Source organism: Panthera leo, chromosome B4 (genome assembly GCF_018350215.1).
Source record: "Panthera leo isolate Ple1 chromosome B4, P.leo_Ple1_pat1.1, whole genome shotgun sequence".
In the NCBI taxonomy this organism is placed as follows: Eukaryota; Metazoa; Chordata; class Mammalia; order Carnivora; family Felidae; genus Panthera; species Panthera leo.
Window position 1 is genome coordinate 82,136,510 of NC_056685.1, and position 27,950 is coordinate 82,164,459.

The 27,950-nt window shown below is 47.6% G+C and overlaps 1 protein-coding gene and 1 long non-coding RNA gene across 18 annotated transcripts in view; one reads left to right on the forward strand and one right to left on the reverse strand.

Moving 5' to 3' along the window:
* Positions 1-26,818, forward strand: IKZF4 (IKAROS family zinc finger 4). 16 transcript variants are annotated; one of them, XM_042946822.1, is made up of 11 exons: positions 1-238; positions 4,207-4,392; positions 8,026-8,089; positions 8,315-8,365; positions 8,721-8,776; positions 15,852-15,952; positions 16,961-17,221; positions 17,893-18,060; positions 21,285-21,434; positions 21,905-22,036; positions 22,659-26,817. In XM_042946822.1, the coding sequence occupies exons 4-11, from the start codon at positions 8,345-8,347 to the stop codon at positions 23,417-23,419; spliced, it is 1,650 nt and encodes a 549-aa protein (XP_042802756.1). In that variant the 5' UTR covers positions 1-238; positions 4,207-4,392; positions 8,026-8,089; positions 8,315-8,344; the 3' UTR covers positions 23,420-26,817. The 16 variants fall into 16 exon arrangements, with proteins under 16 accessions (XP_042802756.1, XP_042802757.1, XP_042802762.1 ...); XM_042946823.1 differs by having other exon boundaries at positions 8,318-8,365; XM_042946828.1 differs by lacking the exon at positions 8,721-8,776 and having other exon boundaries at positions 15,848-15,952; positions 22,659-26,818.
* Positions 17,549-27,950, reverse strand: part of LOC122224679 — an 11,235-nt gene continuing 833 nt past the window's right edge. Inside the window, exons 2-6 of one of the 2 annotated variants that reach the window (XR_006204885.1) lie at positions 21,922-22,045; positions 21,171-21,538; positions 19,768-19,895; positions 19,039-19,190; positions 17,549-18,069 (exon numbers count right to left, since the gene is read on the reverse strand). This is a non-coding gene — a long non-coding RNA (uncharacterized LOC122224679). The remainder of the gene's footprint in view (positions 18,070-19,038; positions 19,191-19,767; positions 19,896-21,170; positions 21,539-21,921; positions 22,046-27,950) is intronic. The other variant, XR_006204886.1, reaches the window with a different exon arrangement.

The following is a 27,950-nucleotide window of genomic DNA, read 5'->3' on the forward strand; positions in this document are numbered from 1 at the left end:
TGGGGGGGGCCGGTCCCTCCTCAGGTGAAGCCGCTGATGGAGATGGAGCCGCCGCCGCCGCCGCTGAGTGCCCGGGTCCCGGGTCCGGCCCGATTGCCGCCGCCTCAGTGACCCCACTCCCCCCGCACTGGGCCGCCCGGGCCAGAGTGGGGGACCCCCGCCGCCCCGCCCCCCTCTTCCCCAACACCGTCCCCTCTCCCTCACCCCCCCAGCTTGCGCGCGCGCGGAGCTGCCTCAGGTGAGTGAGGGGCGGGGCTTGGGCGAAGCGCTGGGGGCGGGGCCTCGGTCGCCGGGGGCGGGGCCTGAGGGGCTTGGGCGTGAAGCTAGGGGAGACCCGGACTGGGGGCTGGCGGGAAGAGGGTGGCCGCCTGGGCTGTGGCCCGAGGGGAGGGAGCTGGCCCAGCTAGTGGGGGAGTTAGGCTCGAGGCTCCAAGGTTGAGGGGAAGGTAACGGAGAGCCAAAGGGTCCTAAAAAGGCGGGAGACGGGTCAAGACATCCAGGAGCTGGGTGCGCGAGGCTCCTTGGTGGGGTACCGCTGGGGTAGAACAGAAGAGGGTGAGAAAGGAGAAGCAGAGGGGGTACCTGGGCAAAAAAGCGAGAGGACTGGGGGGGGGGGGGGTTGTCGAGAAGGTTAGAGAGAAGGACATAGGCCTCGGTGGGAAGATCTGGGAGGCAATGAGCAGAATGAGAGAAACAGTAGAGAAGAAACTTAGAATGCAAGTGGAAAGTGCGGTCTAAGGTACCATGTAGGGTGAGACGTCTAGGGAACCTGAGAAGCAGGGCTGGGAAGGAAGAGATTCACTGCATATGAGTCCTAAGAAAGAAATGTAACAGAGGAAGCCCTGGGTCTGAGGACTCTAAGGAGAGACAGACTTTGGGAAGCAGTTGTAAACTAAAATAGGCCTCCGTGTACCTCTTCGCACAACCCATCCCCAGTTATTTTCTTCCCCCTTGTCCGCTAGAGTTGTAGATTCTCGCTTTTGAAATTTTCATTTGACTTCTCTACTTTTTAATTTTTTCAAATTTTTAATGTTTATTTTATTTTTGAGAGAGAGAGGGAGACAGAGGATCTCAGTCAGGCTCTGTGCTGACAACAGAGAACCCAATGCAGGGCTCGAACTCATGAACCACAAGATCATGACCTGAGCCAAAGTCCCCTGCTTAACCAACTGAACCATCCAGGTGCCCCGCTTTTTAAATTTTTTTAATCGTGACTGGTCCTGTCATGAGGACCAGTTGGAGTCCTGTCATGAGTTGGGTTTTAATGGAACACAGATCTTTAGGTATAAGATGTTTAGGAAATAAAGTACCCCATTTCTTTCTCCAGGGTCAAGAATTTACTAACTCTGCTTCCAGGAAGATTTGATGCATTACCAACTATATTGTGTCAAGTTTTGCATACCTTCTTTCATTTCAGTCCTTTCTCTCATAAGCAAAACTGCCAACTGTTGTGACTCTTACAGATCCCCCACTGACATGTTTCATAGCCCCACCTGTTTCCCAGTCTACCCCGCCTGAACCCTTAAAGCATCAGTGGTGAGCTTAGAAAGTTTCTGACTCCCTCACATATCAACGCTAGGCCTTCCATCATCAAGGCCAAGCAGAAGACCATTTGAGGCCAGGGCACCTGGGTGGCTCAGTTGGTTAATTGTCCCACTTGGGCTCAGGTCATGATCTCACAGTCTGTGGGTTTGACCCCCGAATCAGGCTCTGTGCTGACAGCTTGGAGCCTGCTTTGGATTCTCTGTCTCCCTCTCTCTTTCTCTCTCTCTCTCTCTCTCTCTCTCTCTGCTCTCCCCTGCTCATGCTCTCTCTCTCTCTCTCAAAAATAAATAAACGTTAAAAAAATGTATAATAAAAAAACATTGAGGCCTGCTGTTTCCCCTTACTGCTATTTGTTCACTTTATCTGTGTGAAGGTACATGTTGATATTCTTAGGAAGCATTAAAAACAGGTGTCTGACTACCTAATAATTCCACCTAAGATAACTGTGATTCTGAGGACAAGACCAGGACAAGTCCAAATCAAACAATCGTTGAAATTGTAGCTTCTTGTTTGGTAGAAGTATCTCCTCATTGGTCTGTCAGTAGTTCAGTTAATATTGCTTTGTGGTGTAGGGAACTTCAGCCTTGCCTGAACACTCGAAAGCCAGAGAATCCAGACAGCTCCCTGGATCATGAGAATAGTCAGAAGAGTGGCTCATGAGATAAAAACAAAGTCTTAAAAGGAGAAAATTTAAAAAAATAAAATAAGAAAATAGTGTAGCCATTGGGAAGCAGGATAGATCTCACTGGAGCTTCTAGAGTGGGTCCCAGGTGGTGGGAGCTGCCCTCAATTTGGCAGGGTCGGAATTATATCTTGCCCTAGTCAATAGATGCTGATGTCTCAAGCACAGAATATAATGTCTTTGTTGCCCACTGAGTGCAGGTAGTTCAGTTGTAGCTTTTGGGCAATCCCCTTCCTCTTAGTAGGTTAAGGGCAAAGCATGTTTTGGGACTTGGCTCAGAAAGAAGTCCTGACTTTTTTCCAGTGAAAATGCAACTGAACATTTCTTCTTTATTTTCTCCTAGTTTAAATCTGCAGCTTGTACTTCCCAGTGTGGGAGGAACATTATCCCACCTTTTACCTCCTACTAACATCCACAAAGAAATTATTTTCTCCCAAACTGGCCATCTTTTTTCCTTCAACATACACACAAAATAACCAAGGAAAAATGAAGACAAATTATTGTAGGGCAGGTATTTCTGGGCTCATTTTACTCTACAAGAACAAATAAGAATGTGGAGCTCTGTGGGTGTAGACAATGCTACAGGCAGAGGGACTCTCTTTCTTTGTTGGTGTCATGACCCTGCCTAAAGAAGGCTCTGAATTCCCAGCTGTTTGATTTGCCTCCTTCTCAGAAGAGTTGTAGATTCTGTATTGGAAACAGGGAGATAATTTCAAGGTTTATCTGACGAAAGCATCTAAGAAAGGATAGTGCTGATATGAATGGCCTGTCCCCTCCTACCCCACCAGTGGGAGTGGCATCAACCTTGTAGACTCTGCTGGAATACATATGCTGGTGTAATCCTTGAGCCAAGGAGCTCTGTTTCTACCTTAAAGAGACCTAATAAGGGCCTAGGTTGGCATTTCCCTCAGGCTCATAATCTCTAAAAAGAGACATGGGAGGGAGAGGATTATTTTTTCTTCCATCCATAAACCAGTGTTTCTAGTTTAAGGATTTAAGCCACAAGATGCAGACCCCCAAACTTTTCATTTCAACATCCGAGAAAGAAGGTAAGCATGGGTGGTCCCAAACCTTCCCACTGTGGCAAAATTTAACTTTGGGCTGTAGTAGAAAGACTGGTTACCAGACTGATAACCTGGGTTCTATTTGGTCTTAATTCTGTCACTAACCAGATAGGTGACTCAGCTTAGTTTCTTCTTCTGTTAAAAAACAAGAGATTGGAGATCATCTCTCAACTCCATTCTAGCTGCAAGATTCCCCAGGTCCTACAACATTCCTGCCCTAGGCCCTCCACAAGAAGAGAGGCTTACTTGTCAGGGCAAGATTCTTTGTTAGCAGAGGAGCCTGAAAATATCTGTCCCGCCCAAACAACAGTGAGCCCTTTTGATCAGCATGCATTAGAGGCTTCTGGTCAGGACTGCCACCAAAGGCAATTGTTCCCATCTCTTCCCCCTTTTTGCTACTCTATACCAGTCAGGATAGTTCACTGAACCTTCCACGTAATTTCAAAGTTCACTTGAGCTAACTTTGTTAGGGGCATCTTTGGCTTCAAAACTAATTATTAAGAAACTCAAATCGAACACTGCTGGCCTACTTTTCTCACCTTTACCCAAACATACAGTTGAATAGCAGTGACTTTGTGGGGCCTTTCTATAAACACAGGGCTCAAATACTTCAGGGTATACCACAAACCCAGAGAGTATCAGCTCGTGCGCATCACCTAGTGATTTACCTGTTTAGTTTAGCCCCTCCATAGTTTCTTAAGTCCTAAAATGAGACATGGGAGGGGTACGATTGTTTCTCCTCCCACCTATAAACCTTAGCCTTCTCTCTCTTCTGCAGTCTACGTGGGGAGGACAGGGAAGCGCAAAGAACAAGAGAAAATATTCATCCTTCTGAGATCTAAAAGGAGACAATGAGGTGATATTTTCCCACTCCCCAGACGTTGTGTTTCCAGCTCATACCCCTTCTTTTTTTAGAGACTGGTCATTCCTAGGATTACCTGGGAATTCATCCCCTCAGCACTGCTCCCCAAGCACTTGGATAATGAAGCTGAGCTGTCTTCGTCTGTCTTATATGTAGACAGAAGGTCATCATCTACAGCCTGGTGAAAAAAATGAGTCAGACCTTTCTGCTATAAAGACAGACACATGAGCTGAGAAAAGGTTGGTGGGTTTCCTTCAGAGAGTACTAGGTTGACCCAAAGATCATTTCAGAGCTGCAGATTGCTCAATGTCAAGGTCTGTTTCCTGGAAAGGGGCACGTAGTCAGGCTGCAGACAATGCCTTATTCCATCTCTTCCCTCAACCATTTACTTCTTTCCTGTCCCCAGTTATGCAAAGCCCTGATAGACCACAGAACCAGCTATGTGACTCCAACATGTTTTTGTGTCACTTTCATTCAGTTCATGGAGGTACAGACAGGAGAGGATGATGCTGTGGGTTTGGTTTACTTGTAGTACCTGAACTGCTCACTCCCATGCAGGTGAAAAGTTCTGTCTTGCTAATAATCACCGGGCTACACTTCAGGTCCCAGGTCCTAAGAGAGACCAGAGAAAAGATTGCTACTCTCTGCTGCAGTTCCGGAACAATAACCAAAAGGATGGCACAAATCCTTGCCACTCTCTCCACCTCCACTTTCTTTCCCAACAATATCCTCCTTGCTACCTTTCTACACACTAGACCACATGGAGTGTATTTTAAATTCCAATTTTGGAGTGTCACTGGATCAAACAGGATTCTTTGAAGGATTTGAAGAGCTTTAAATACTTGTGATATCCATCTTATTTCAGGCTTTCAGAGCTACCACATACAGAAAACTTGACTTTCTGACATTTTTGTCACCCAATAGTGAAAGCCGTGGGGATGTTTTTGTGGAGATGAGAAGCTGGGGGTGGTAGCTGATGCCTGACCTGCCCCTGGAAGTCAGACTTTGGATTGGTCATGACCTGGTACTTGTCTGGAAGTGTGGTGGGAAATCTTCTGTCTAAAAGGAATGTCCATTCCTGCCCATTCCTGTTCAAATGTGATACTGTGTTGATGGGAGAAAGCCAGGGCCATGGAGGACTCTTGTTACAGTGCCAAGTGGATTCAAAAGAACAGGGAAGAAAACCTTTGTCTCCGGAGGTTACAATGACCAACCTTTCCTCCCTCACAGAGACGCTTCCTTTTGAATTAGGAGACTAGCTATTTCTAGTTGCTTTGTATTCAGCTCACTGAACTGAATTTACAGTACATATGTGCCTACCTCCATCACTGAATGATGCCTATGTTGCTATAAAGCCGGTTTCTTTCCAAGATCTTTGAGCCAAACCTGTCTTGTGTAACTAACTTCTCTCTTTTTATGCCTCCTCCCCCTGCGGTATGTCTCCAATTGGCAGTGCCTAATTTGACCCAGTTCCTCTAAGGAGACACTAAGATCTGCCTGCCTGGCCAGGCAGGGGAGGAGGTGCTTTGAGGGGCGGGGAGTGGGAAGGTTGGGAGGGATGTGCTGCCTGGAGACTTGAACAAACAGTGAAGTACATCTACTGATTTGCTTCTGGCTCTCAGAGCACCAAGATTGGGAACAGCAGAATCTCGATCCCCTCTCACTTCCAGGGTTACCAACTTGGCATGTAGACCTGTTAGAGGCAGCCAAATGCTGATTTTGCCCAAGATGTGTCATGGAGCACCTGTTAAGAGCAATTAAGAAGCAGAAGAGCTCAGTTTGCTGCTAGGAACAAAGTCCAACTCAGAAAACAACTCCTTCAGACCCTTCTGGAAATTGTTTTGGGACCATTTGGGCAGGTGTCCAAGAATGAGATGTACTTCCTGAGCCAGTGCTAGCTGAATGCTATGCTTCAACTGTTTTGCCTACCTAGTGCTTATCTAGCCCCTGGTTCCTTAGTGTTCTCTCTCTCTGTCTCTGTCTCTCTCTCTCACACACATACACACACCACACACACATTACATTAATATATTTCTCCCTGTAGAGCCTGCTCTACTTTTTCCTCCTTTTTAAGTAACAGACCCCACTCCCACGGAGGTCATACCAAAGGAAAAGATGCCTTAATTGATGTTAGAACCAGGGGAAAGCAAGAAGATCCATGAAGGCCTTGAGTATTCTGACTTTCCAAAAGAAACAAGACAGTGGGGCACCTGGGTGGCTCGGTCGGTTAAGGGGCCGACTTTGGCTCAGGTCATGATCTCACAGTTTGTAGGTTTGAGCCCTGGGTCGGGCTCTGTGCTGACAGCTCAGAGCCTGGAGCCTGCTTCAGATTCTGTGTCTCTCTCTCTCTGCCCTTGCCCTGCTTGTTCTCTCTCTCTCTCTCTCTCTCAAAAATAAACATTAAAAAAAATTATTTTAAATAAAAGAAACAAGATGGTTTAATGGGAAGAGCACAGCTCAGGAGAACTGTGTTCTTTTCTTTTGTTTTGTTCCAGTCTCACCATGAGCCCAGAGACAAGTAACGTCACTGCTCTGAGCCTCAGTTTCTCCAAGCAGAAAATGGAGGAAATCTTGCCCATTCTTGCTTCTCCTGTTTGTGTGCATGTGTGCGTATGTGTAGGGAAGTCACATGTGGCATCTTAGCTCTGCAGTAGTTTTGAAAAATCCTAAAAGGCAATTATGGAGCTAATGATTCAGAAATGAGAGGGGCCCCATGAGTACCAGACCGCCCTTCCTCATTCTTTGAATCTCTGACCACCACAGTTCTATGGCTAGTTCCAGGGGGTATGAGTTTGCTAACCACTGTGGACTTGGGCTCTTCTAATCATTACCCCTAAGGGAACCTTCAAGGAACCACTTATTATTGTGGCTTGGTCTAGCAGTCTGATCCCAAAGCTGAGACCATCTCAGGGAGGATGTGAAGAAAAGAAGAACTGAAAATAAATTTAGATAAATTTTTCTTCCACACCCAGGTTTCCTGGGTGAGACTAGGACTCTCTGATGAAATCTAAGGCAGAGCTGCTTTGTGAAGTGAAGGAAAGCCCATGTTTCAGGCTTTGTCTTGAGACTTTTCAGAAGAGTATGATGTCTCTCGGCGCAAGAGTGACCTGGGGGAAGGGGGAGACAGGGTAATAGATACTTTTCTCCTGTGCATCCTCCAGAGTCCCCGATCCTTGCCTCTAACAGTATAGTATTACAAGCAAACCAAATTTCCATCCATCCACCTCAGAGAGATCCTTCAAAGAGACAGGAATCCTGGTGGCAGCTCCAACTGTTTCCTTTCCCCACTCTTGCGCCCTCAAATCTGCCCCTGGAGTATTTATTTTTCATTAGGTGACTGGTGAAATCAATTTTGGAGGTATGTAAATTTCTACCAAAGAGATTTTTTTTTTTCTTCCTCCCACAGGCTCCTAAAGAGAGAATTCATTGCAACAAATTATCACTTTTAATTGTTCTCAGTTCTTGATTTGTTTAATACTCTACTGCCAATTACTGCTTGCTTCTGTCAAATAGACTAACCTGCATTTTAAATTCAGGGTTCCCACCCTAAAAAATAAAATAAAATAAAATAAAATAAAACATAGCAACGTAAGTGAAAAGAATATGGGGAGAAGCCACTTGAAGATTTAATTTGTTTATTATACCTTCAGTAGTGGACTCCACTGAACCTGAGGTGGGCTGCTCTCCTCCATATTTACCTTCCTGTCCCCCACCCTCCCCCACATACCCCCCCCCCCAAAAAAAAGAATCCCCTGAGACAGAATCCTGTTTCTTCCTTTTATTACTACCCCATCATCAAGGTACAGAGCTTCTATGGAGCTGGTTTCTGTGCCTCCAGAAAGCTGGGCTGTAACCTGTCTCCTTTCCCACAGCATCAGCTCCACCTACAGGAGGAGGGGTCTACTCTCAAAACAACACAACCAGGACCACTCTGGAGTAAGACATTGTTTCCACTTCGGAGGCTGGGGAAGCCTGTAGAAGTTGTGGGTTGGACAAGACCCTGGGGTCTGTAAGTCAGGGTACATTGTCTTTCTCATCAGGACAAAGTATGAGGTTTTTCATCTTTAGGATAGGGTCAGAACACACTTGCTAATTCCAGAATGTTAGAAACCTCCTCCCTTCCCAGATCTGCCTTCTGATAGCAGCTATTTTCTCTTTCAGCAGACTCTAAGATGGATATAGAAGACTGCAATGGCCGCTCCTATATGTCTGGTATGCCCTCTTGTGCATTCTGTTTGTAAGGGGCTGGGAGCAGACACTCGCCTGTGGAGCAGAGTGGAGAGCCTTCAGCCTAGCACAGGACCTCTGAGTGCCCCAGTCGTCACAGAGCTGCCACTCATGCTTGGTTTGCTTGGTAGTGTGCATCTATTTTGGTCATTTTACATTCCCTAAATAGTGATTCTCTTCCCAGACTTCTTGGAGGATAAGGGTAGGGGAAGGGAATAGAAGGGGAATACGAGTGGAGACTAATAGAGAGGAATGATTTAAAAGTAAAGAGATTGAAGGAAGATGTGATTCCTTCTCCTGTTCTCTGAGGTCACCAGCCAAACAGGATATTCTATCCCAGCCAGGTAGACAGTGGAGCAGCGTTTCAAACCTCAGAGGCCTGCAGGAGCCAGTTGGGTATGTAAATGAGTGAACTGGGTTGGGATAATGAGCCAAAGAGAATGTGGGGACTGTCATGGACAGAGAACACATGTCCTACCTCAAGGAGCAACTGCTCCTCGGTGTCCACCAGTTACTGCCATGCCAGAATGTGTATCTGGTGTGGCCAAAACTTCCAATTTTTCAACAGAATTCAGAAATCCATATTTTATGTGAAATGTCTCCATTTTAGAATAATGACTCAATATTTTTAAAAAATGTTCCATGGAGCAAGCCAAACTTATCTATGGGCTGAATTCAGCCAGTGGGCCAACAACGAAGAGCCTTTGAAGGAGCGATATAGAGCCCACTTCTCATTTCCCCCAGTCCTTTGTCATGGTCATAACATGCTATGGCTTTTCATACCTGCCAAATACTCTTACTGAGGCAGAAGAGATCACTGCTTATACTACAAACGGCTTTTAGAGATATGAGAGTAATCAGGGTCCTCTCAGAGTTTAACAACAAGGTGAAAAAAAAATGCGGAATTTTATCTGGCCCCCTCTCTGAAGGTGCAGAAAAGGGCCTAAGACAGAGTTTGTCTCTAAGACGCCAGGACTCCTTTTTTGGATCATTAGAATGTCAGGGCAGGGAATGATTATAAGAGATAAGGGGAGCCAGATTTGGGTTTTGACATGTTGAGTATGCCCATCAGAAATCCAAGCAGCATTGTAGAAATGACCCATAGCATTTTATTTTTTATACCCTGAAGTGGGACCAATGGAATTATGGGTACATTCAAAGATGATAGCTAGGTGGGTCAGACACACATATAAGAGTCATTGGCAGCACATGGGTAACATAAGGTAAGACATTGACTCTGACCCCTTTCTTATTTAAGGGGGAAGGAGTTGGAATGGATTAAGGCATTCGATACCTGCCACACGCTGGACACAGTGACAGGGATCAAGTGGACTGATTTAATTGAAAGAGATTTTGTTGGAACTAAAATCATGGCCCTTCTGAGGAACCACCCAGTCCTTCTATCTCCTGCTCAGTTAGGCCTACTCAGAAAACCACTACTGAGCAACAACCACACTCAGGACGCTGTTTTATTGCTGGGGAACACTCAGATAAAAACCAGTCCCTGCCCTAATGTAGGTAAATGAGAAACTGAGAAAGTGGCTGGGGAAATATCCCATGGAGCTCTGTCTCTGGAGAATGCTGGATATTAGAGGAAAGCCCCTAGGGTGGTTGCTTCACTGTGCTATGAAACCAAATTTTCCCCGCTTTCAGCGGGTTGACATTTCCTAGACAAGAGAAGCCTCTGCACAGCATAGTTTTTGAATGGAAGTAGAGGCCAGAAACCCCTCATCTGTGTTTCGAGAATTCTAGGTGCCAGCAGCCACCTTAAAGAGAAGGAAAAGGGAAAGCCAAGGCTAACATTAGTTCTGAAAAGTAGCCCCCGCAGGAATGGGTATGTCTGAGACAGTCCATTTGAGGGGCATCTGAGAGTCTCTAAATGACCCATCTCTCCTGGGCCAATATGCAAGCAGTGAGAAAGGCTGCTGTGTAGACCCCTCCTAAAGCACACTTTGGCCCTTCAAGGTCATCACAGCTCTTCTGTCTTCATACCAGGTGGACTTCCCTCACCTGGCAACTTGATGAAGGGAGTATCTCTCCTGTTCTTTAAAGAGATTTTCCCACCTCACAGATCCTGATTCAGAAAATCCAGCTTCTCTCCCTTTGTCTCTTTCTAAAGGTGCAAGTCAGTCCCTCCTGAGGGAGAGAGGGAAGAGAAGGGATCCACTAACTTACCACACAGATTTTCTCCCCACCTCCATTCCCTGTCTTTCAGGGGAAACTGAGTTGCTCAAACCCAGCTCATGCAATTAATTGACTGAGCAGTGCTTTTCACAAGTTTTCTGGGACTGTGAACTGTTTAAGGGAACCTTCGAAAGGGATCCAGGGGTAGGCAGCCCAAAGTTTCACAGCCCCTCCCACCCCCAAATTCTTGGAATCAGAAAATCTAGTCTCCAAAGTAGGTCAGCACGTCAGTGAGCAGCTCCTCTGGAAGGGAAGGGAGCAGAGGCCTTGTCTTGATAGAAGGCGGATTCATCCAGGGCTGTCGGCTGCCCAGGCCCCAGGGGCACAGGAGGGAGGGGAGTGGAGGTGGGGAGAAGATACCAGGATTTTGCCTGGGATCTGAAAAGCCTCAGGGCCACAGAGCAACACTAGCCTGAGACCAGACTGCTGGGCCTTCTCGCTGCTGGGAAGGAGGGGGCTGTCAGTCCCCAGATCTAAAGAGCAACCTCCCTCCTGGAGGAGGAGGGAAAAGAGGGAATCTGAGTGCCTGAGTTTAGTGGGGGAGGGGCTTTCTGACGATCTGAGAGCCTTGAAGCTGCCCCATGTCCTGGGCCCCATGACCTCTGGGGCCTTGGCTTCCCCAGCTGGCAGAGGATTGGGCCTTCCCTGGGGGCCCCCCTTTCTCCCTCCCACCCTGAGGGCCCATCCATCTCTCTCTCTCTCTCTCTCTTGCACACACTCTTGCCTCTCTCAGGCATTTGTTGTGCAGTTCCTCTTTGTCTGCTGGGCACGAGGGCAACGGCATCTGCCTCCCCCTCCCTGTGCACACCCCCCCACCCCCACCCCTTTACTGGCTTGGGAAAGGGATGCTGTAGCCTAGCATCCCCCCCACCAGACACACATATACATTCTCTCCAGCCCCCTCCCCAAGCACATCCAAGCGTGCTCTCGCTTGCTCTCTCTCTCCCTCTCTCCCTCTCTCCCTCTCTCTCCCTCTCTCCCTCTCTCTCCCTCTCTCTCCCTCTCTCCCTCTGCCTCTCTCTCTCTGCCTCTCTCTCTCTCTCTCTCTCTCTCTCTCTCTCTCTCTCTCTCTCTCTCTCTCACACACACACACACACACACACACACACACACACACACACTCACACACATACACCCTGGGCTGAGCTCTTCTTGTTGGCTGCAGCCGTGGGCCCCTGCTCACCGTGCCGCTGCCTGCGAAATGACGGCGGTTCCCCTCACTTCCAGGAATCCACGCTTCCTGGAAGGTGAGTGGCTGGGCTCACCCCTGCCTGCCACCGAGACGCAGACATGCACACACCACCCGCACTCCCTCGCCGTTTCCAAGGCGGCGGCCGCGTTCGCACCCCAGGGTCTCACCGGCAAGGGAAGGATAATGTAAGTTCAGGCAGAAGGTGGCTAGTGGAGGGGGAAGGGGGGTACCGGGGCTAGGGAGCCAATTCAGTAACAACTCCCAAGCCTGAGGAGAGGGAAAGGATGGGGGCTGTGTGTGTGTGTGTGTGTGTGTGTGTGTGTGTGTGGCGGGGGAGGGGGCGTTCCTCCTTACACTTGCGGAGGATGGGAAGGGTGTTTGGTGTTGCTAAGCAAAGACTGCGACTTGGACAGTGGGAGATTGTGGTGACATCTTGATTAGGCCTTGGGGACAGATGTAGAGCTGCCCTGGGTGAAATGCCGAGACAGGCCTGGGTGGGAATGGGTAATAGAATCTAGGTAAAGAGGAGCCTTGGCAGCAGAAGCCTCAGCCTCGAACAGAGAGATCCGAGGGCCCTCAGCCTCTTCCCCACAATAGAGCTGGGGATGGGCGTCTTTCTTTGCTCCTGTACCCACTGTTCCCTGCTAGCAGGCTAGCAGGCTAGCATCCTGCCACCCTGGAGCCCATGGTCAAGACAGGGAAAGCAGTTAGGATAAGATTCCTTGCTGATAAGTGTGGAGGTTCTTAGACCTCATGGCTGTTCCCTAGAGGCAACCACTCTTTGAAGGGATCGAGGAAGGGCAGCAGGAGTGGAGGGCTTGTCTCCTTCAGCATGTGAAACACATTTAGCTGGTGGGACCTTGCCCCATTTCCTCTCTCTCCCTCCTGTTTTTCTGCCCCATACCCGCCTCCTTGTTCCTCTGATGTCAACCTCATGATTTGGCTTTGCCCTCTGGGGGTTCAGCCAATCTATGATGACTTTGACCAAGAAAATTTATCTGAGACCTGAGAGTGGCCTTAATTCTTGGCTTTGACAGTCTGGGGTTTCTTGGGAGTCCCAGGCATTTGAAGTTCCCTCACTGGGGTTTCTGGGACTGACAGAGGAACTGCTGAACTTCCTAAATCTGACTCTAGTCCCCTTCACCCTCCGGCTAGAACTCAAAATCCCAGGGTCCCCATAAAGACTTTCTGACCCCTAAAACAGATTCATTTTTACGTATTAGTGCCACAAAAGTAGACTTGAACCTGTTTTCCCTCTTACCTTTATCCTAGGGAGGGCAATGGCATCTAAGACCCACTCAGACTAACGGTGTGACTGTGGAGGCACCTACTCTTCCTCCTGTTCCCAGGCCTTAATAAGGAAGGGACAAAGGATATTTTCCTCTTAATGTCCCTAAATATTCCTTTAAGCATATTTTCCCCATATGTCAAGCCCAGTAGGCTGGGACTAGAGATGGATTTCCAGCAAGTTCACTCATTGTTTTAGGGTCCAGGGCTCAGCACCAGGGCCCAGAGCTCAGTTCTTCCCCCATTACAAATATCAAGTGATTTAGGGCAAGTTAGCACTAATGTCTGAAAAGGAACAAGGAGACACTCCTTTTAGCCCTTTTAACCATAGTAAACCCTACACTCTGTTAAAGGACGTATTGTAAAACTGGGTCTGAGTCTACACGTCTCAACCCACAACTCCTGAGATGCTTACTTTGATGATATGCATGTGGTTCTGACTTGGGCAACTTTTCTAGATAACCATGGTTCATCTAAAGAGCCCCAGCTGGGAAAACTGAAAATGCCATAAGGCATTTTCTATAGATAGTGAACAAATTTTCCTCAGGCTTTGATGGGATAGAATGGGGTAAATGGGACTTTTAGAAGAGGATATGAATGGGAAATGGTCCCAAAGTCCTGAGTGGTTGTTTTCTTCCCACTGACCAAGCTGGAGAGGGATCCCTCAGGAGGGTGTGTTCCGGATTTCTTGCCTCAGGCCCAAGACTCCAACCATTTTATAATGGAATCTTTATTTTGTGAAAGTAAGTATGTACATAGCTGGGAAATTGGGTAAAGTACTAATAGGTGGACTTTAGGGATGAATTTTAGGGTTTGTCTCTCTCTCTCTCTCTCTCTCTCTCTTCCATATTTAGGCTTGTGTGTACGCATCCATGCATGTTCATGTTAGCAGATAATGTAGAAGGCTATGGGTGTGTTTACCCCCGTAGGTATGTTCTCTTTATGTGTATCTACATGTGTGATATATGTCTGTGTTTCTGTGTGTGTTTACCTACTTGTATGTTTTTTTTGTTTGTTTGTTTTTGTGGATTTTTTTACCTATAAATTTGTGCAAAAGATTGCGGGGAGGAGGGATTTTTTTTTTTTTTAAAGACATGATTCATATCTTCAGATATGTTAACTAATTTTTAAAGACATAACCAAACTCTCAAAACTCATTTTTACAAAGCAATTTATCAACAAGTTAACAATGAATATATTGAGAATAAACTTATGTCACTGTCAAGGGAACATCAAGTAGTATTTAGGTATTTGGAATCATATCAGATTGGAGGCTTTCTAGAGTAGTCAAATTTTTACTGATTTCAGAAGAGAAGATCTAATGGGCCCAACTCTCCTCTGCTGAAACAATGACTCTCAACTGGCTGTGTAGAGGGTGCCTAAGGACATGAGTGCTTACTGTTTATGTTCCATCCGGGTTCCACCACTACCAGCTATGTCACCTTGGACAAGTAACACAGCCTCTTTTGTGCCTCAGTTTTCTCATCTGAAAAATTAAGACAATATTGGCACCTGCTTCAACAGGGTTGTTCACATAAAGTGCACAGAACAATACCTGGCACAAAATAAGCACTCAATAACACTCAATAAGTGTTAGCAGCTGTCATTATGATCACTTTTATTATCATTAGACTCAGGGACAATTCCAGCTGCCCTTCCTACAGATCCCGAACCTGGGTGCTGGGGGCTCCGGAGAGGAACAATAGGGAAGAGCATCTGTCCTGAACCACCTCCCTTTTGAGGCCCCCATTTTCCTCTCCACCCTGGCCCGCCCAGCCTCAGCCTTCCTTCCTGTAGATGTCAGGCAGTGATGCTCTTCCCCTCAGGCCTAGAAAAAGGTAGGGTGAACAAGATGCAGCCACTGAGCTTGCAGAAGTCAGCACTGGGCACCAGGCTGACAAGGGCACAAGGTGATGAGGGAGCATAAGTTAAGCTGAGGACAAAGTACAAGCTAGCCTCCTGGGCCACTCCCCCCCACCCCAGGTGGAATATATGTGCTATTCCTCAGACACTCCTGGCTACCCAAGAACAAAGGAAAGGGGCTTAAGTGCTTACCATGGTGATGTGGGAAACAAAGGCAAATGAAAAATTAAATTCCCTTACTGCCTACAGCCCATTGACAAGTCCTTGAAACAGGCAGAGTGACCTTCCTCTAGAGCTCAGCTGCCTCGATGATGACACTTTGCTATGGGCAAAAGAGAATCTTAGCTTAACATTATCCCAACCCCCAGGATCCTGTAAGTCTACTTTAACATATAAAAATTCCTTTGGAAACTTCCTTTATCTCAACTCCCCCAAGATATATGCTGGCAATCATACCCCAAGCTTATGGTCCTCTGATATACATCTGAAGGGTCTCATGATTGAGATTTTACTAAATGGTAATAAATGGCATTTTCCTAATAGTATCTGGCCCCTTGAAGTCCTGGAAAGCTTGCTTCCAAAATTCCTTGGAGACTTACTCTGTCCCTAACCCCCTCCCAATCTGAGGGTATATAATCAGTTACCCGTAGCAACCCCAGTGCAGCACTTCCTGCCCACGGGTCCTGTCCCCGTGCTTTCATAAAATCACCTTTTTGCACCAAAGACGTCTTCAAGAATTCTTTCTTGGCCGTCAGCTCTGGACCACCCCACCATCACCCCAAAACTTCATCACAAGGTATGGTGCTGAACGTATAACACTGCCTTGTACATGGCTACAAGATGAGTGTTTGCAAAGCATAACAGAATTTTGAAAAGGTGAGGCAATGGACAGTAAAAGGCCCGGCTGCAGCTTCACCTGTCCTCTTATTCTCTCCTCCAAGGTAGCGGGGACTCATCTCTGGAGAAGGAGTTCCTTGGGGCCCCGGTGGGGCCCTCGGTGAGCACCCCCAACAGCCAGCACTCTTCTCCCAGCCGCTCCCTCAGTGGTAAGTGCAATCTCCTGCCCTGCCCTGGCACTAGGCACCCTGTTTGTGTTTGGCCCTCAGTTCACCCTCCACTGGCAGCCATTTCCCCATTGCTGCCTCCCTCTGGTTTCCTGCATACAGCCTCTAAAACACTAAGGAGTTCAGCATCTAGGGTCCTTCTGACTTCTGGAAGGAGAGTGGTCTCTGCCAGATAAGGGTAGAATTAAAAGAAGCACGGGTGGGATTAAGCTAAAGTCTCCAAAGAGAAACCCTGGAGTTGGACAAGCAAGGACATAGGAATGGTCACAAGCTAGAGTCAGACAGGAAACAGAGATGAGAGGGATCTCCTCATCACCACCAACCCAGCCCCACCCCCATTCTCCTGCCCGGACAGGGTCCCCATTACTGCCTCTTCTAGCTGGCCCTAGATCTGTGACATTCTCTAAATGGTTGGAATAGCCAGGAATGTAGGTCAGAGCTAGAGCCAAAGCTTACTCCTCAGTGGCTCCTCCCTCCTTCATCCCCCTCTCCAGATTTTAATGGAGGGGAGTAGAGGGGGTTCACTCTTATGGGGAGGGAGGATAATGTGAGCCATGTCTGTCTTCCAGTTTTGCTCTCTCTTTAGCCTGCCGTCTCTTTGGTCTTCCTAGGACCATTTTCCCGCCACTGTTACTTGCTGGCTTCCTGCCCAGGGCCAAGCCAGACGTCTTTCTTTATGACAAGAGAGTGGAGAAAAAGGCTCTCCTTAGCCTCCTCCTCTCCCCAGTGGGACAGAAGACATCCAATGTACCCCAACTTCTTTCTCTTGAAGCCTATTTGCCTGGGTGGTGAGATAGAAGGAAAAGGTTGTTTCAGGTCCCAGCAGGAGTGCCATATCACCACCAAGGATACCGAGGGTATTGGCCACTTTTAAAGCCCACGTGTCTCAGGGCCGGGAGAAAGCCTTCTGGACATTGGGAGTGACATTCTGGTCTGCGGGCAGGTTCCCCCTTTGCCTGTCTCTGTCCTAAACACCATCCCACCCTTCAGCCAACTCCATCAAGGTGGAGATGTACAGCGATGAGGAGTCGAGCAGACTGCTGGGGCCAGATGAGCGGCTCCTAGAAAAGGACGACAGTGTGATCGTGGAAGACTCGTTGTCAGAGCCCCTGGGCTACTGTGATGGAAGTGGGCCAGAGCCTCACTCCCCCGGGGGCATCCGGCTGCCCAATGGCAAGCTCAAATGTGATGTCTGCGGGATGGTCTGTATCGGACCCAATGTGCTCATGGTGCATAAGCGCAGCCACACGGGTGAGTAAGCCAGGGGGTTGAGGAGGAGCTCCCAGGGTAGGCTGGAAAGGCAGAGGCCCACAATGCAGTGGGACAGCCTCAGAAAGGGAAGAGTCTCTCCCAGCACATTTTCTAGCCAATGAAAGAAAGGGGGGATGGCGTTTGGATTCCCTCCACACTGTACTTCTTTGGCACTCTCATCAGCTGTTGTTATAAAGAAAAGCTGGTATTTTTCTCAGGAGGTGAGGGAGAGGTAGATGTAGCCTCAGGATGAATCCCACAGCCCAACAAGGGTAGGACCCTGTTTGGGCCCTGTTGATTTAGACAAACAAACATACACAAACAAAGAAAAGGAAAACAAAAGCCTCTTCTCAGCTTTCTCAGCCTTTGGGCTCCAGGGGCAGAGTGGGTCTTATAAGGCTCAGTTTTGGGTTAATGATCTTTTGGCCCAGAGTTCCAGGCCTGGTGCCCTTTGCCCTGCCATTCATCCTGATCCACACCTTCCCAGGGTAAGGCTCTTCCCAAGAGAATCTTTAGAAAGCAGGAATTTCCTGTGCGTGCCACAGCTCTGCCTCTCAGTAATTGTTCTGAGCACCGTCCCTTAGGCAGGGTGGGGCAGAGGGTGACAGAAGAGGTTCAGCCTTCAAAATTCCTCACATGCAGTCCTCAGAGATCTGTTCTTTCTCTTGCAGGTGAAAGGCCCTTCCACTGCAACCAGTGTGGCGCCTCCTTCACCCAGAAGGGGAACCTGCTGCGCCACATCAAACTTCACTCTGGGGAGAAGCCTTTCAAATGTCCCTTCTGTAACTACGCCTGCCGCCGGCGCGATGCTCTCACTGGCCACCTCCGGACACACTCGGGTCAGTTACCTATTTAGGGGGAAGGAAGAGTGGGACCTCAGTACACCCAGAAAATAGAGCTCAGTGACCTCTCTGACATTTGGGGAGTTACAGTGTCTGTCACTGAGGAGGGCAGAGCACTCACAGAGCAGATAGGGCCCTGCCTCTCTCACCCCTCGTCTGGGCAGCAGGGCCCCATGGGGAATTTGGGGGACTCTTTGGAGAGGTATTTTACATCTGCCACACTGTGACTTGGAGCAAAAGGAGCAGGGGTGATTTTCTTGGCTCTTAACAGTCACTCGCCCTTTGTTTTTTAAAGTTTCGTGCTAATGCCAGAACCATCTGTGCCTTGTCACCCCCCACACACACACATACTTCTAAGCATCAGGAAAACCCTTCCTCATACTCCCCTGTGCTCGAGGCCCCACACTCATCACCATCATCACCTCCCTCCAGAATACCAGATGTCTCGGACAACCACTGTCTGTCCTCTCCTTTACTTCCTACTGGTTCCTGAAAATAGCCGTGGTCCTCCAAACTGGGAGAAAGGTAGCCTAGGAAAAACCTCTGTTCCCCATCCCAAGAGGTTGTCACCTTCCCAGAGGCAAGAACAAGTCATGAGGGTGTCTAGAGGGTAGTGTTTGGATCAGTGCCAGTGAACCAGACTACCCGGGTTTCCTACCCCAGCCAAGACTGTTTGAGTCAACATCTGTCTGAATCAGCTGGACAGATAGCACTTTTGAAGCATCTTACTAAATTTTAAGTTTTTGACTTGGCCTTGTGAAGAGGCCGGGAGTCACGCTGGCAGGAAGGAGGAGCTCAAGAGTGGGGAAAGGCTGGAAGAAGGGCAGAGGGAAAAAATTAGTAGGATTTGTCCTTGGAAATGTTCCTTGCTATTTTTCTCTTTTCCTAAACTCTCTCAGGCCAGGATGTAAGGGGACAGAGCAGTCACCTCATCACCCTTTTCCCAGCCACCTACCGTGTTCTAGGTTCTCTCACCTTGGAGGTGAGTAGAGAAACAGGGAGAAAGGTCATCGTTGATTCAGGCTTTATAATCCACAAAGCATTTTGCTTGTCTTTTCATGTGATCCTCATAACGACTCTAAGGTAGATGGCATTATCCTTGTTTTGCTGACAAGGATACTGAAACTCTGGGGGAGAAAGAAAGGAAGAAAAAAAAAGATTTGCTGGTCACAGAGCTATCCTGCAGCCTTCCTGGACCCCTATAAATGTTCTGTGTCAAAGAATCCTACTCCTTTTCCTCAGAAAAGGGGCGGCTCCCCCTGCTGGTTTGGAACAAGGATGGCTTCTCCCTAGAATTCTTGAACCAATAGCAATGAGGCCAGCTGGGTAAATTTTGGATGTTGTTCTGTAGGAGACTTACTAGGGACAGAATTAGACACAGGTATACCACTGGGTCCCATCTCTGTGATATGCTTTCTGTTATAACCCACACTATAATGAAAAAAGGGGCTCCTCTCCCAGATGTTAAACCATTTCCCCCAAAGTCTTGAGTGGACAGGGACCATGGCATTCACCTCATCTCCCAAATACTAGGATTTACAGAGCAAGGTCAAAATGGCATTAGACTGATTGAATCAAGGCCCAGTTTATGGGTGTGTGTGTGTGTGTGTAAGGGCCGCGCGGCTAGTATTACCAGCCTCCTGGAGACACCTCCTATCTTCCTGCTCAATAGTAGCAAGATACATAAAATAAAATATACAGTACCTTGTTTCTCTCACTTTCCTTCTCCTGTCACAAATATCATCTCTCAAAAGTTGTCTTTAAATGAAGTGTCCATCTTAGTTTTCCTGACTTCTTCAGTAGAAACAAAATCTTTTTTTTCTTTAAGTAATCTGTACAGTCACCATGAGGCTTGAACTCACAACACTGAGATGAAGGGTTGCATGCTCTCCCAACTAAGCCAGCCAGACACCCCAGAAAAAATCTTTATAACTTGTTCTTTATTTTTTTTTTTTTTTTTTTTTTTTTTTTAAAGAATAGGTTTTTTTTTTTTAATTTTTTTTTAACGTTTATTTATTTTTGAGACAGAGAGAGACAGAGCATGAATGGGGGAGGGTCAGAGAGAGGGAGACACAGAAACCGAAACAGGCTCCAGGCTCCGAGCTGTCAGCACAGAGCCCGACGCGGGGCTTGAACTCACGGACCGTGAGATCATGACCTGAGCTGAAGTCGGCCGCTCAACCGACTGAGCCACCCAGGCGCCCCAACTTGTTCTTTATTTAAAAAAAATTTTTAAAGGCCCTCAAAGTTGTTGTTTCTCTTCCTTTTACTCATCTCCTTTATTCTCCTCTCTGTCCTTTTATTCTTTTTCTCTTCTCGGAATTTCTCTATCAGTGATAGTTGTTCTGGGGCTCTCTTGGTATCTCAGTGTAGAGAGACAGAAAAATAAGCAGTAGAGGTGCCTGGCTGGCTCAGCTGGTGAAGCATGTGACTCTTGATCTTGGGGCTGTAAGTTCTAGCCCCAGATTACTTAAAAATAAAATCTGAAAGAAAGGAAGAAAGAAAGAGAGGGAGAGAGAGAGAGGGAGAGAGGAAGGGAGGGAGGGAGGGAGGAAGGAAGAAAGAAAGAAAGAAAGAAAAAGAAAGAAAGAAAGAAAGAAAGAAAGAAAGAAAGAAAGAAAGAAAGGAAGGAAGAAAAGCAGTAAAACTAGGCTAAGGATGGAGGTAAAAGTATAAGTAAAGGTCAGTGAGAACTGTCCCTCCCCCCATTGACAGATCTAAGGGCTCTCATTTCTGTTACCCCAGGTCACCAATTTCCCTCAAACCGAAGCAGATAACTCATAAGCAAAAAATCCCCTTGTCTGATAAACAGCACTTACACCCGCTTGCCACATGGAAAGGTTAAACCACAGTCTGGGCCCCAGAATCTGAGACCCTGGGGTGGGGCCAGCCTGCCTGCCAGGGACGATCTCCTACAAAGTCCCTGGGTCCTCCCTTCCGTTTTTAGCAGCAGTTTGGCCATCGTGAGGCCCACCAGCAGTCCAAAGCTATATGACCTGGCTCGCCTCTGTCCTCCCATAGCTGCGCACTGGCCCTCTTCTCCACAGTTTGGTTATCTGTCCATGCTTGCAGCTGGAGTCAGGGAAGGAAAGACAAGCCGAACTCACCTGAGCGACATCCCTTCCTCCTCAAGCCCATGAGCCTTTGCTCCTGGATGGTTTTGTAGAGCCAGGGTACAGGGAGAAGTAACTCATGCCATCCGTCTCCTGTCTCCTCCACAGTCTCCTCTCCCACGGTGGGCAAGCCCTACAAGTGTAACTACTGTGGCCGGAGCTACAAACAGCAGAGTACCCTGGAGGAGCACAAAGAGCGGTGCCACAACTACCTACAGAGTCTCAGCACTGAAGCCCAAGCTCTGGCTGGCCAAGCAGGTAGGGCTGTAGGCAGGCCTGTGGGGGAGTTGAGGGCTGGGTCAGAGGGAGTGCAGGACCAGGATGATTCCAGCATCTACCCCCTCTTCACAAAGGGATGCGATCTGTGGAAAAAGGACAGTTACCTCAGTAAATCTGCCAAGCCCTCCAGTCGGTGCAAAGCCCTGTGGTAGGTGCTGCAGGGAGATCCAGGGGTCAGAGAGGATTTGATCTATGTCCTCAGTGTAATGGGAGAGAGAAAACACAAGGAAGTATAAAATCAAGGGTCACATGTACATAATTGTCCTTAAGTTACTTGAAATGTTGCTAGGATGAGCTCTGGATGGGCGGGGAGTGAGCAGAACCTAGTTTTCCAGGTATCGGGTATGACCTTCCTTGGCTACCGACCTGCTGATTTTCTCCAGGCAAAGGCTGCTGGGCTAATGCTACCCCCATTCAGCTATTACTTGTCTCCACCTCCTTCCCCCCAGGTGATGAGATACGTGACCTGGAGATGGTGCCAGACTCCATGTTGCACTCATCCTCTGAGCGGCCAACCTTCATTGATCGGCTGGCCAACAGCCTCACCAAACGCAAGCGTTCCACCCCCCAGAAGTTCGTAGGTAAGAATCCTGTTGGAGAGAAGACATCAGCTTTAAGCCACAGCTCATCTAAATCTGAGCTCTGGTAGCCATTTGACCAGCTAGGTCTGGAGATTTGATTTGGAAAAGTGGTCTGGTAGTCTCTGGTGCTCAGAAAACATCCCCAGAGAACAGGAGGGGAATGAAGAGGGAGAAGGTACCTCAGGAGGGTGGAGAGGGGTCAGTGTTGAGGGGTCTCGTGGTAGTTGTAAGAGGGAGGGGTCAGGGAGCTCAGGTTCTTCCAGGTTTTGAGAATAGCAAGGACTTCAGCCTGTGGGAACTGAGAGAATGACTCTTAGTGTCAGAGGGAGGAGGTGTGAGTGTGGGGTCCACCCATCTGGCCTTGATGGCCTTGTTCACTCTCTAGCTTTATAAAGAGTAATGAAGGAAGTTTTAAAGATCAGTGGGCTGGGACTGAGTCCTTCCCTAAGATTATAGCCTGGAGTTGGGGAGTGGCCCCAAAGAGGACCTGACCTTGAGGGAAGTAAATGAGGGGTGGTAAATAATATTACAGCCATCCCCATGGTAAGAAAACAAAGAAGTAATCCTGGAGGAGCTTGGGAATTCTCCAAACCCAGCTCTGCTGAGGTCCTCTTCTCCACAGGTGAAAAGCAGATGCGTTTCAGCCTCTCAGACATCCCCTATGATGTGAACTCGGGTGGCTATGAGAAGGATGTGGAGTTGGTAGCACATCATGGCCTGGAGCCTGGCTTTGGAGGTTCTCTGGCCTTTGTGGGGGCAGAGCATCTGCGTCCCCTCCGCCTTCCACCTACCAATTGCATCTCAGAACTCACACCCGTCATCAGTTCTGTCTACACCCAGATGCAGCCCCTCCCCGGCCGACTGGAGCTTCCAGGGTCCCGAGAAGCAGGTGAGGGACCCGAGGACCTGGCCGATGGAGGTCCCCTCCTCTACCGGGCCCGAGGCCCCCTGACCGACCCTGGGGCATCCCCCAGCAATGGCTGCCAGGACTCCACAGATACAGAGAGCAACCACGAAGATCGGGTTGGGGGGGTGGTATCCCTCCCTCAGGGTCCCCCACCCCAGCCACCTCCCACCATTGTGGTGGGCCGGCCCAGTCCTGCCTACGCCAAAGAGGACCCCAAGCCGCAGGAGGGGTTACTACGGGGCACCCCAGGCCCCTCCAAGGAAGTGCTCCGGGTGGTGGGCGAGAGTGGTGAGCCCGTGAAAGCCTTCAAGTGTGAGCACTGCCGAATCCTTTTTCTGGACCATGTTATGTTCACCATCCACATGGGCTGCCATGGCTTCAGAGACCCTTTCGAGTGTAACATCTGTGGTTACCACAGCCAGGACCGGTACGAATTCTCTTCTCACATTGTCCGGGGGGAGCACAAGGTGGGCTAGCCACCTGCTGCCCTCCCCTCAGTCCGCCACTCCACTGCCCTGCCTACACGAGTCTAGCTCTGTCCCCACTACATCCCAAGGAGTTTTGCTCGGTAGCCCCCACCACTGGCTACCTGACTTCATACTTGACCCTGACCCCTCTTCACCTATTCTCCTCTACCCTGACTGATTTAAGCATTGTGATGAAACAGGCTTTTTTGCTTACATTTCTCCTTTTCCTCTTCTCTTCTCATCCCAGCATATTCAGAGTTATTTATTAATACAATTTGTGGATGTTTCTTTTGCTTTTTTCTCTTAACTTGTATCAGTCGCTTGCCATTCCCCCCACCCTCCTGCCCACAGTCCCTTTCCACTTTAGACCTCATTTTTTTTTTCTTTGATCCAGCTTTCTCTAACAGCCCTAGGGGTAGGAAGCTCCTCTTAGTCCTAAGAGTTCTGAGCTTCTTGTGTTAAGTTCTCACCTTTTGCTTTATCTGATTCTTCAGTTTTGATGCTGATAGCTCCCTCTGGCCCTCCGTTTGCTCTGTGGCATTATATCTCCTCTCTGGGACCCTCCAACCTGGTACTCCATACCTCTTGTGCCCTCTCACTTTAGGCAGCTTGCACTATGCTTGAAAAAATGAAGCTTTCCTCATTTGGAAGTAGGAGGGGCTGAAGAAATTCTCCCCAGGCACTGTGGGACTGAGGGTCCTCTTGATGTTCCCCTAGTAACGTGAGTTCCCCAAAGCCCACATTCGGGAATCTCCCTCTGGGATGTGATCTATCTCTTCTCTCCTCAAACAACCCCCAACACAGCTACTCTCTTCAACCTCCTCGTCTACTCAGTGGTGGTTTTTCTCTCCTTGGAGTGCCCCAATTTTATATTCTCAGGGGCCAAGGCTAGGTCTGCAATCCTGTCTCTGACACGTTGGGAGCCACAGGTGCCTAATTGGGAACCAGGGCATGGGAAGGGGGTGGTTTAAAATTCTTCTCTTTCTCTTCCACCTCTAAACTTCTTCACTCTAGTGACCTTCCTAGGCTCTCAGGGGCTCCTACAGTCCTTGTCCTATGAGAAACTAGTGGGTTGCTGCCTGATGACAAGGGGCATCTCAACCCCTCAGTCATGCTGCCTTCTTCTTCTCCCCGCAACCCCCTGCAAGATTCACCCTCATTCCCAGGCTTCTGGGCCCTGTTCTTAAGATCAGTGGCAGGGAGAAAAGGGTGTCTCTTTTCTCTCTTCTAATTTTCAGTATAACCAAAAAATTATCCCAGGATGAGGAAGGGCATTTGCCCCTCACCTTATTCCATTCTTGTCCCGGCAAGAATGGGATGGGCACAACTGAACTGGGGGTCATCCTTTACTGCCCCCTTCTATACTCAGTTCCCAGATGTAGGGCAGGAGGGGGCACTCTCCTCCTGGCTACAGCAGAGACCCCCTGGCTTTTTGGGTAACCTAGTTAGTGAGAAGGGGGCAGGAGGAGATAGCTCTACTGCAAGTGGAGGTCTCTTTCTACAAGCGTTTTCTGCCCCCAGGCCACAGCTATCCCATTCTCTGCTTCCTTGAGATTCAAACCAAAGGCTGTTTTTCTATATTTAAAGAAAAAAAGAAAAAAAAGAAAGTAAAAACCAAACACAACACCTCACAAGTTGTAACGCTTGGTCCTCTCTCTCTCTCCTTTTCTCTTCCCTTCCATCTTTCTTTCCATATGTCCTTTCCTTATTGGCTCTTTTGCCTCCTACTTTTCTCACTCCCTATCAGGGATAATTTAGGGGGATGGTGAAGGGTTGGCTAAGGAACAGACCCTGGGATTGGGGCTCCAAAGGGCTCTAAGAAGAGTCTACCTTACCCTCTTATGGGAAGGGAGACCCTAGAAAAACTTCTCCTCTTTTTCCTCCTTTTTCTCCCCCATTATGTAGTCTCCCTGAGAGAACCAGATTGTCAGGAAGGGGCATTGTGGGTTGATTGTTCCTCCCAATGTAGCAATAAACAGATGCTGCCAAGGGCAGAGGATGGGGGAGTTAACTGGAAGGAGAGTGGTCTCTAGATAAGGGGAGAGTCTTCTCAACAGCACCCTAGGGAACTGGCTCCTTGTTTCAGGATGGCAGCAGAGCTGAGATTAATATCTAGGGTTCTCCTCAACTGTTCTGGTTATTGAGCCCCTTCCTGTTAAACTTACCCCTCACCACCTCTTCTGCGTCTGCTGTGTACTTGGTGACACCTCATAAGGACTAGTCCCTTCTGAGGTATCAGAGCCTTAGGGTGCCCCCATCCCCTCCCCCAGTCAGCTCTGGCACCTGTAACCTCCTGGAACATGAAGGACTATGCTCTGAGGCTATACTCTGAGCCCATGAGAGCAGAGACTGGAAGGGCAAGACCAGGTGCTAAGGAGGGGAGAGAAGGGCACTCTGTCTCTCTCCAGACCATCACTGCACTTTAACCAGGGTCTTAGGTACAAAATCCTACTTTCCAGAGCCTTCCAACTCTGGAACCTCAAACATCCTCATGCTCTCTCCCAGCTCCTTTTGCATAAAAAAAAAAAAAAAAAAAAAAGTAAAGAAAAAGAAAAAAAAACCCACATTGAAACCCACATGGAGAAAAGAGGTGTTTTCCTTTTATACTGATATTCAAAACCAACACCACACACAAAAAATTTCTAAATAGACACTTTTCCAGACCTTTGTTTTTTTTGTGTCAGTGTCCAAGCTGTGGATGGGATTTTGTAATACTTCCAGCAGCTTCTTTCTTTGTGTACATAATATATATATATTATATATATTTTTAATCAGAAGTTATGAAGAACAAAAAGAAAAAAAAATAAAACACAGAAGCAAGTGCAATACCACCTCTCTTCTCTTTCTCTCCCAGGGTTTCATTTGTAGCCTATGCTTGGTGTCTCCTTGGACCGTACCCTTTCACCTCCTCCTCTTCCTTTGGTTTCCTCCAACCCCCTTTTTTAAAGAGTTTTTCTCCTTTCTCAAGGGGAGTTAAACTAGCTTTTGAGACTTATTGCAAAGCATTTTGTATATGTAATATATTGTAAGTAAATATTTGTGTAACGGAGATATACTACTGTAAGTTTTGTACTGTACTGGCTGAAGGTCTGTTATAAATAAACATGAGTAATTTAACACCCTTGGTTGTTTTTGTAGACTTCCTTTGCTGTAACTTTCTGCTGGGAGGAAGGGGGGCCTCCTTGTTGTATATTGTACTAACTACTAAACGTTTTGAAGGTGAACAAGTCTAAGACTAAGAGGAAGCCAAATAAGAATGCTCAAGTTGTTCCCACAGAAGAACAGATTTTTCGACCTACAGTGGGAAGTGGAGATTTTCCTACCAGGAGTGCCTTCAGGATAGAGAAAGCCCAGCTTGCCTATCCGTCCAAAGTAGAGATTCATCAAACATTTGTAGAGTACCTACTATATGCAAAACACATTACATGCCTAGGGAGATACAAGTTACAATAATATGAGAGATTAAAACAATAGGATCTACCACTTCCTGAGCATCTCATAAATGCCAAGCGCTGTGCCAAGTATTCATTTAATAGTAGAAACCACCTACAAATAAATGATCCATCATTACTAGTGAAGAAATAAAAACCCAGAAGAGAATAAATAACTTGTCCGAGACTCATCAGCCAATAAATGTCAAAACCCAGATTTGAACCCAGGAGTGTGTAACTCCAAAGTCTGTGTCCATACCTTTATGCCAGGGAATGCAGCCACTGAAACTCCTAGGTTATAAAAATCCAAAGAAAAGCCAAGATAGGAACATTAACTTGATTCTTAAATCTTAATTATTTTCTGTCCCCTTCACGCTGCACTTTTTTCTGTTTTATCTCACTGCCAATCCATACACTAACGTCTGCCTTCTGTTTTCCATGAGACTATATTGAAGTGAAAATTGAAGACACTTCCATCTAAAGTCTATCATTTTCTGTGCCTCATTAAAACTAACAAATTCAAAATTGGGAGAGACCATGAATATAGTTGTTCTGAATCCAAAACAAAGTTAGAAAATAAATTTTAACCCCAATAAATTGGATTAGAGATTAAAAGAAACTGAAAGAAAAGAAAAAACAAAATAAAACAGATGGGTTTCTTTTGAGAGAAAGTAACTGGTGTTCAGACTCCAGAATGAGTCATGAATGAATTGTGGATCTCCATCTGTACCATCTTGGGTCTGAATTCTGGGAGGTCCACTTGACACTCTAATTTTTTCATATTTGGAGACAACTGGGTGGTTGGCCGCCCATGGATAGCATTCCGGCTCAAAGCTGAAGACTTTCTGAAGACTCTTCAGAGGTAATTGGAACTTCTGTGAATGAAAGTATGTTTCAACCATAGGCCAAACTCATCACTGAGTGATGAAATCACTTCAGTGGGGCTTGGTCAACATTTATTAAAGCAAAGTATAAAATAGAACATATCATTGCACCTTACGTCCTAAGGCAAGTACTGTTTCATGAAGTCTGTGTTTGCGTTTTGTAAGTTTGTGTATTTGTGTTTGTGTTTGTATTAAGTACCAACGTAAAATATATTTCTACTATGG

Bases quoted from the DNA above. Each gene is read 5' to 3' on its own strand.
- IKZF4 (XM_042946822.1), top strand. From the start codon at position 8,345: ATGGCCGCTCCTATATGTCTG. The intron at 8,366-8,720 runs GTATGCCCTCTT...ATTCTATCCCAG, and splicing joins TGGCCGCTCCTATATGTCTG to CCAGGTAGACAGTGGAGCAG. The intron at 22,037-22,658 runs GTAAGAATCCTG...TCTTCTCCACAG, and splicing joins CACCCCCCAGAAGTTCGTAG to GTGAAAAGCAGATGCGTTTC.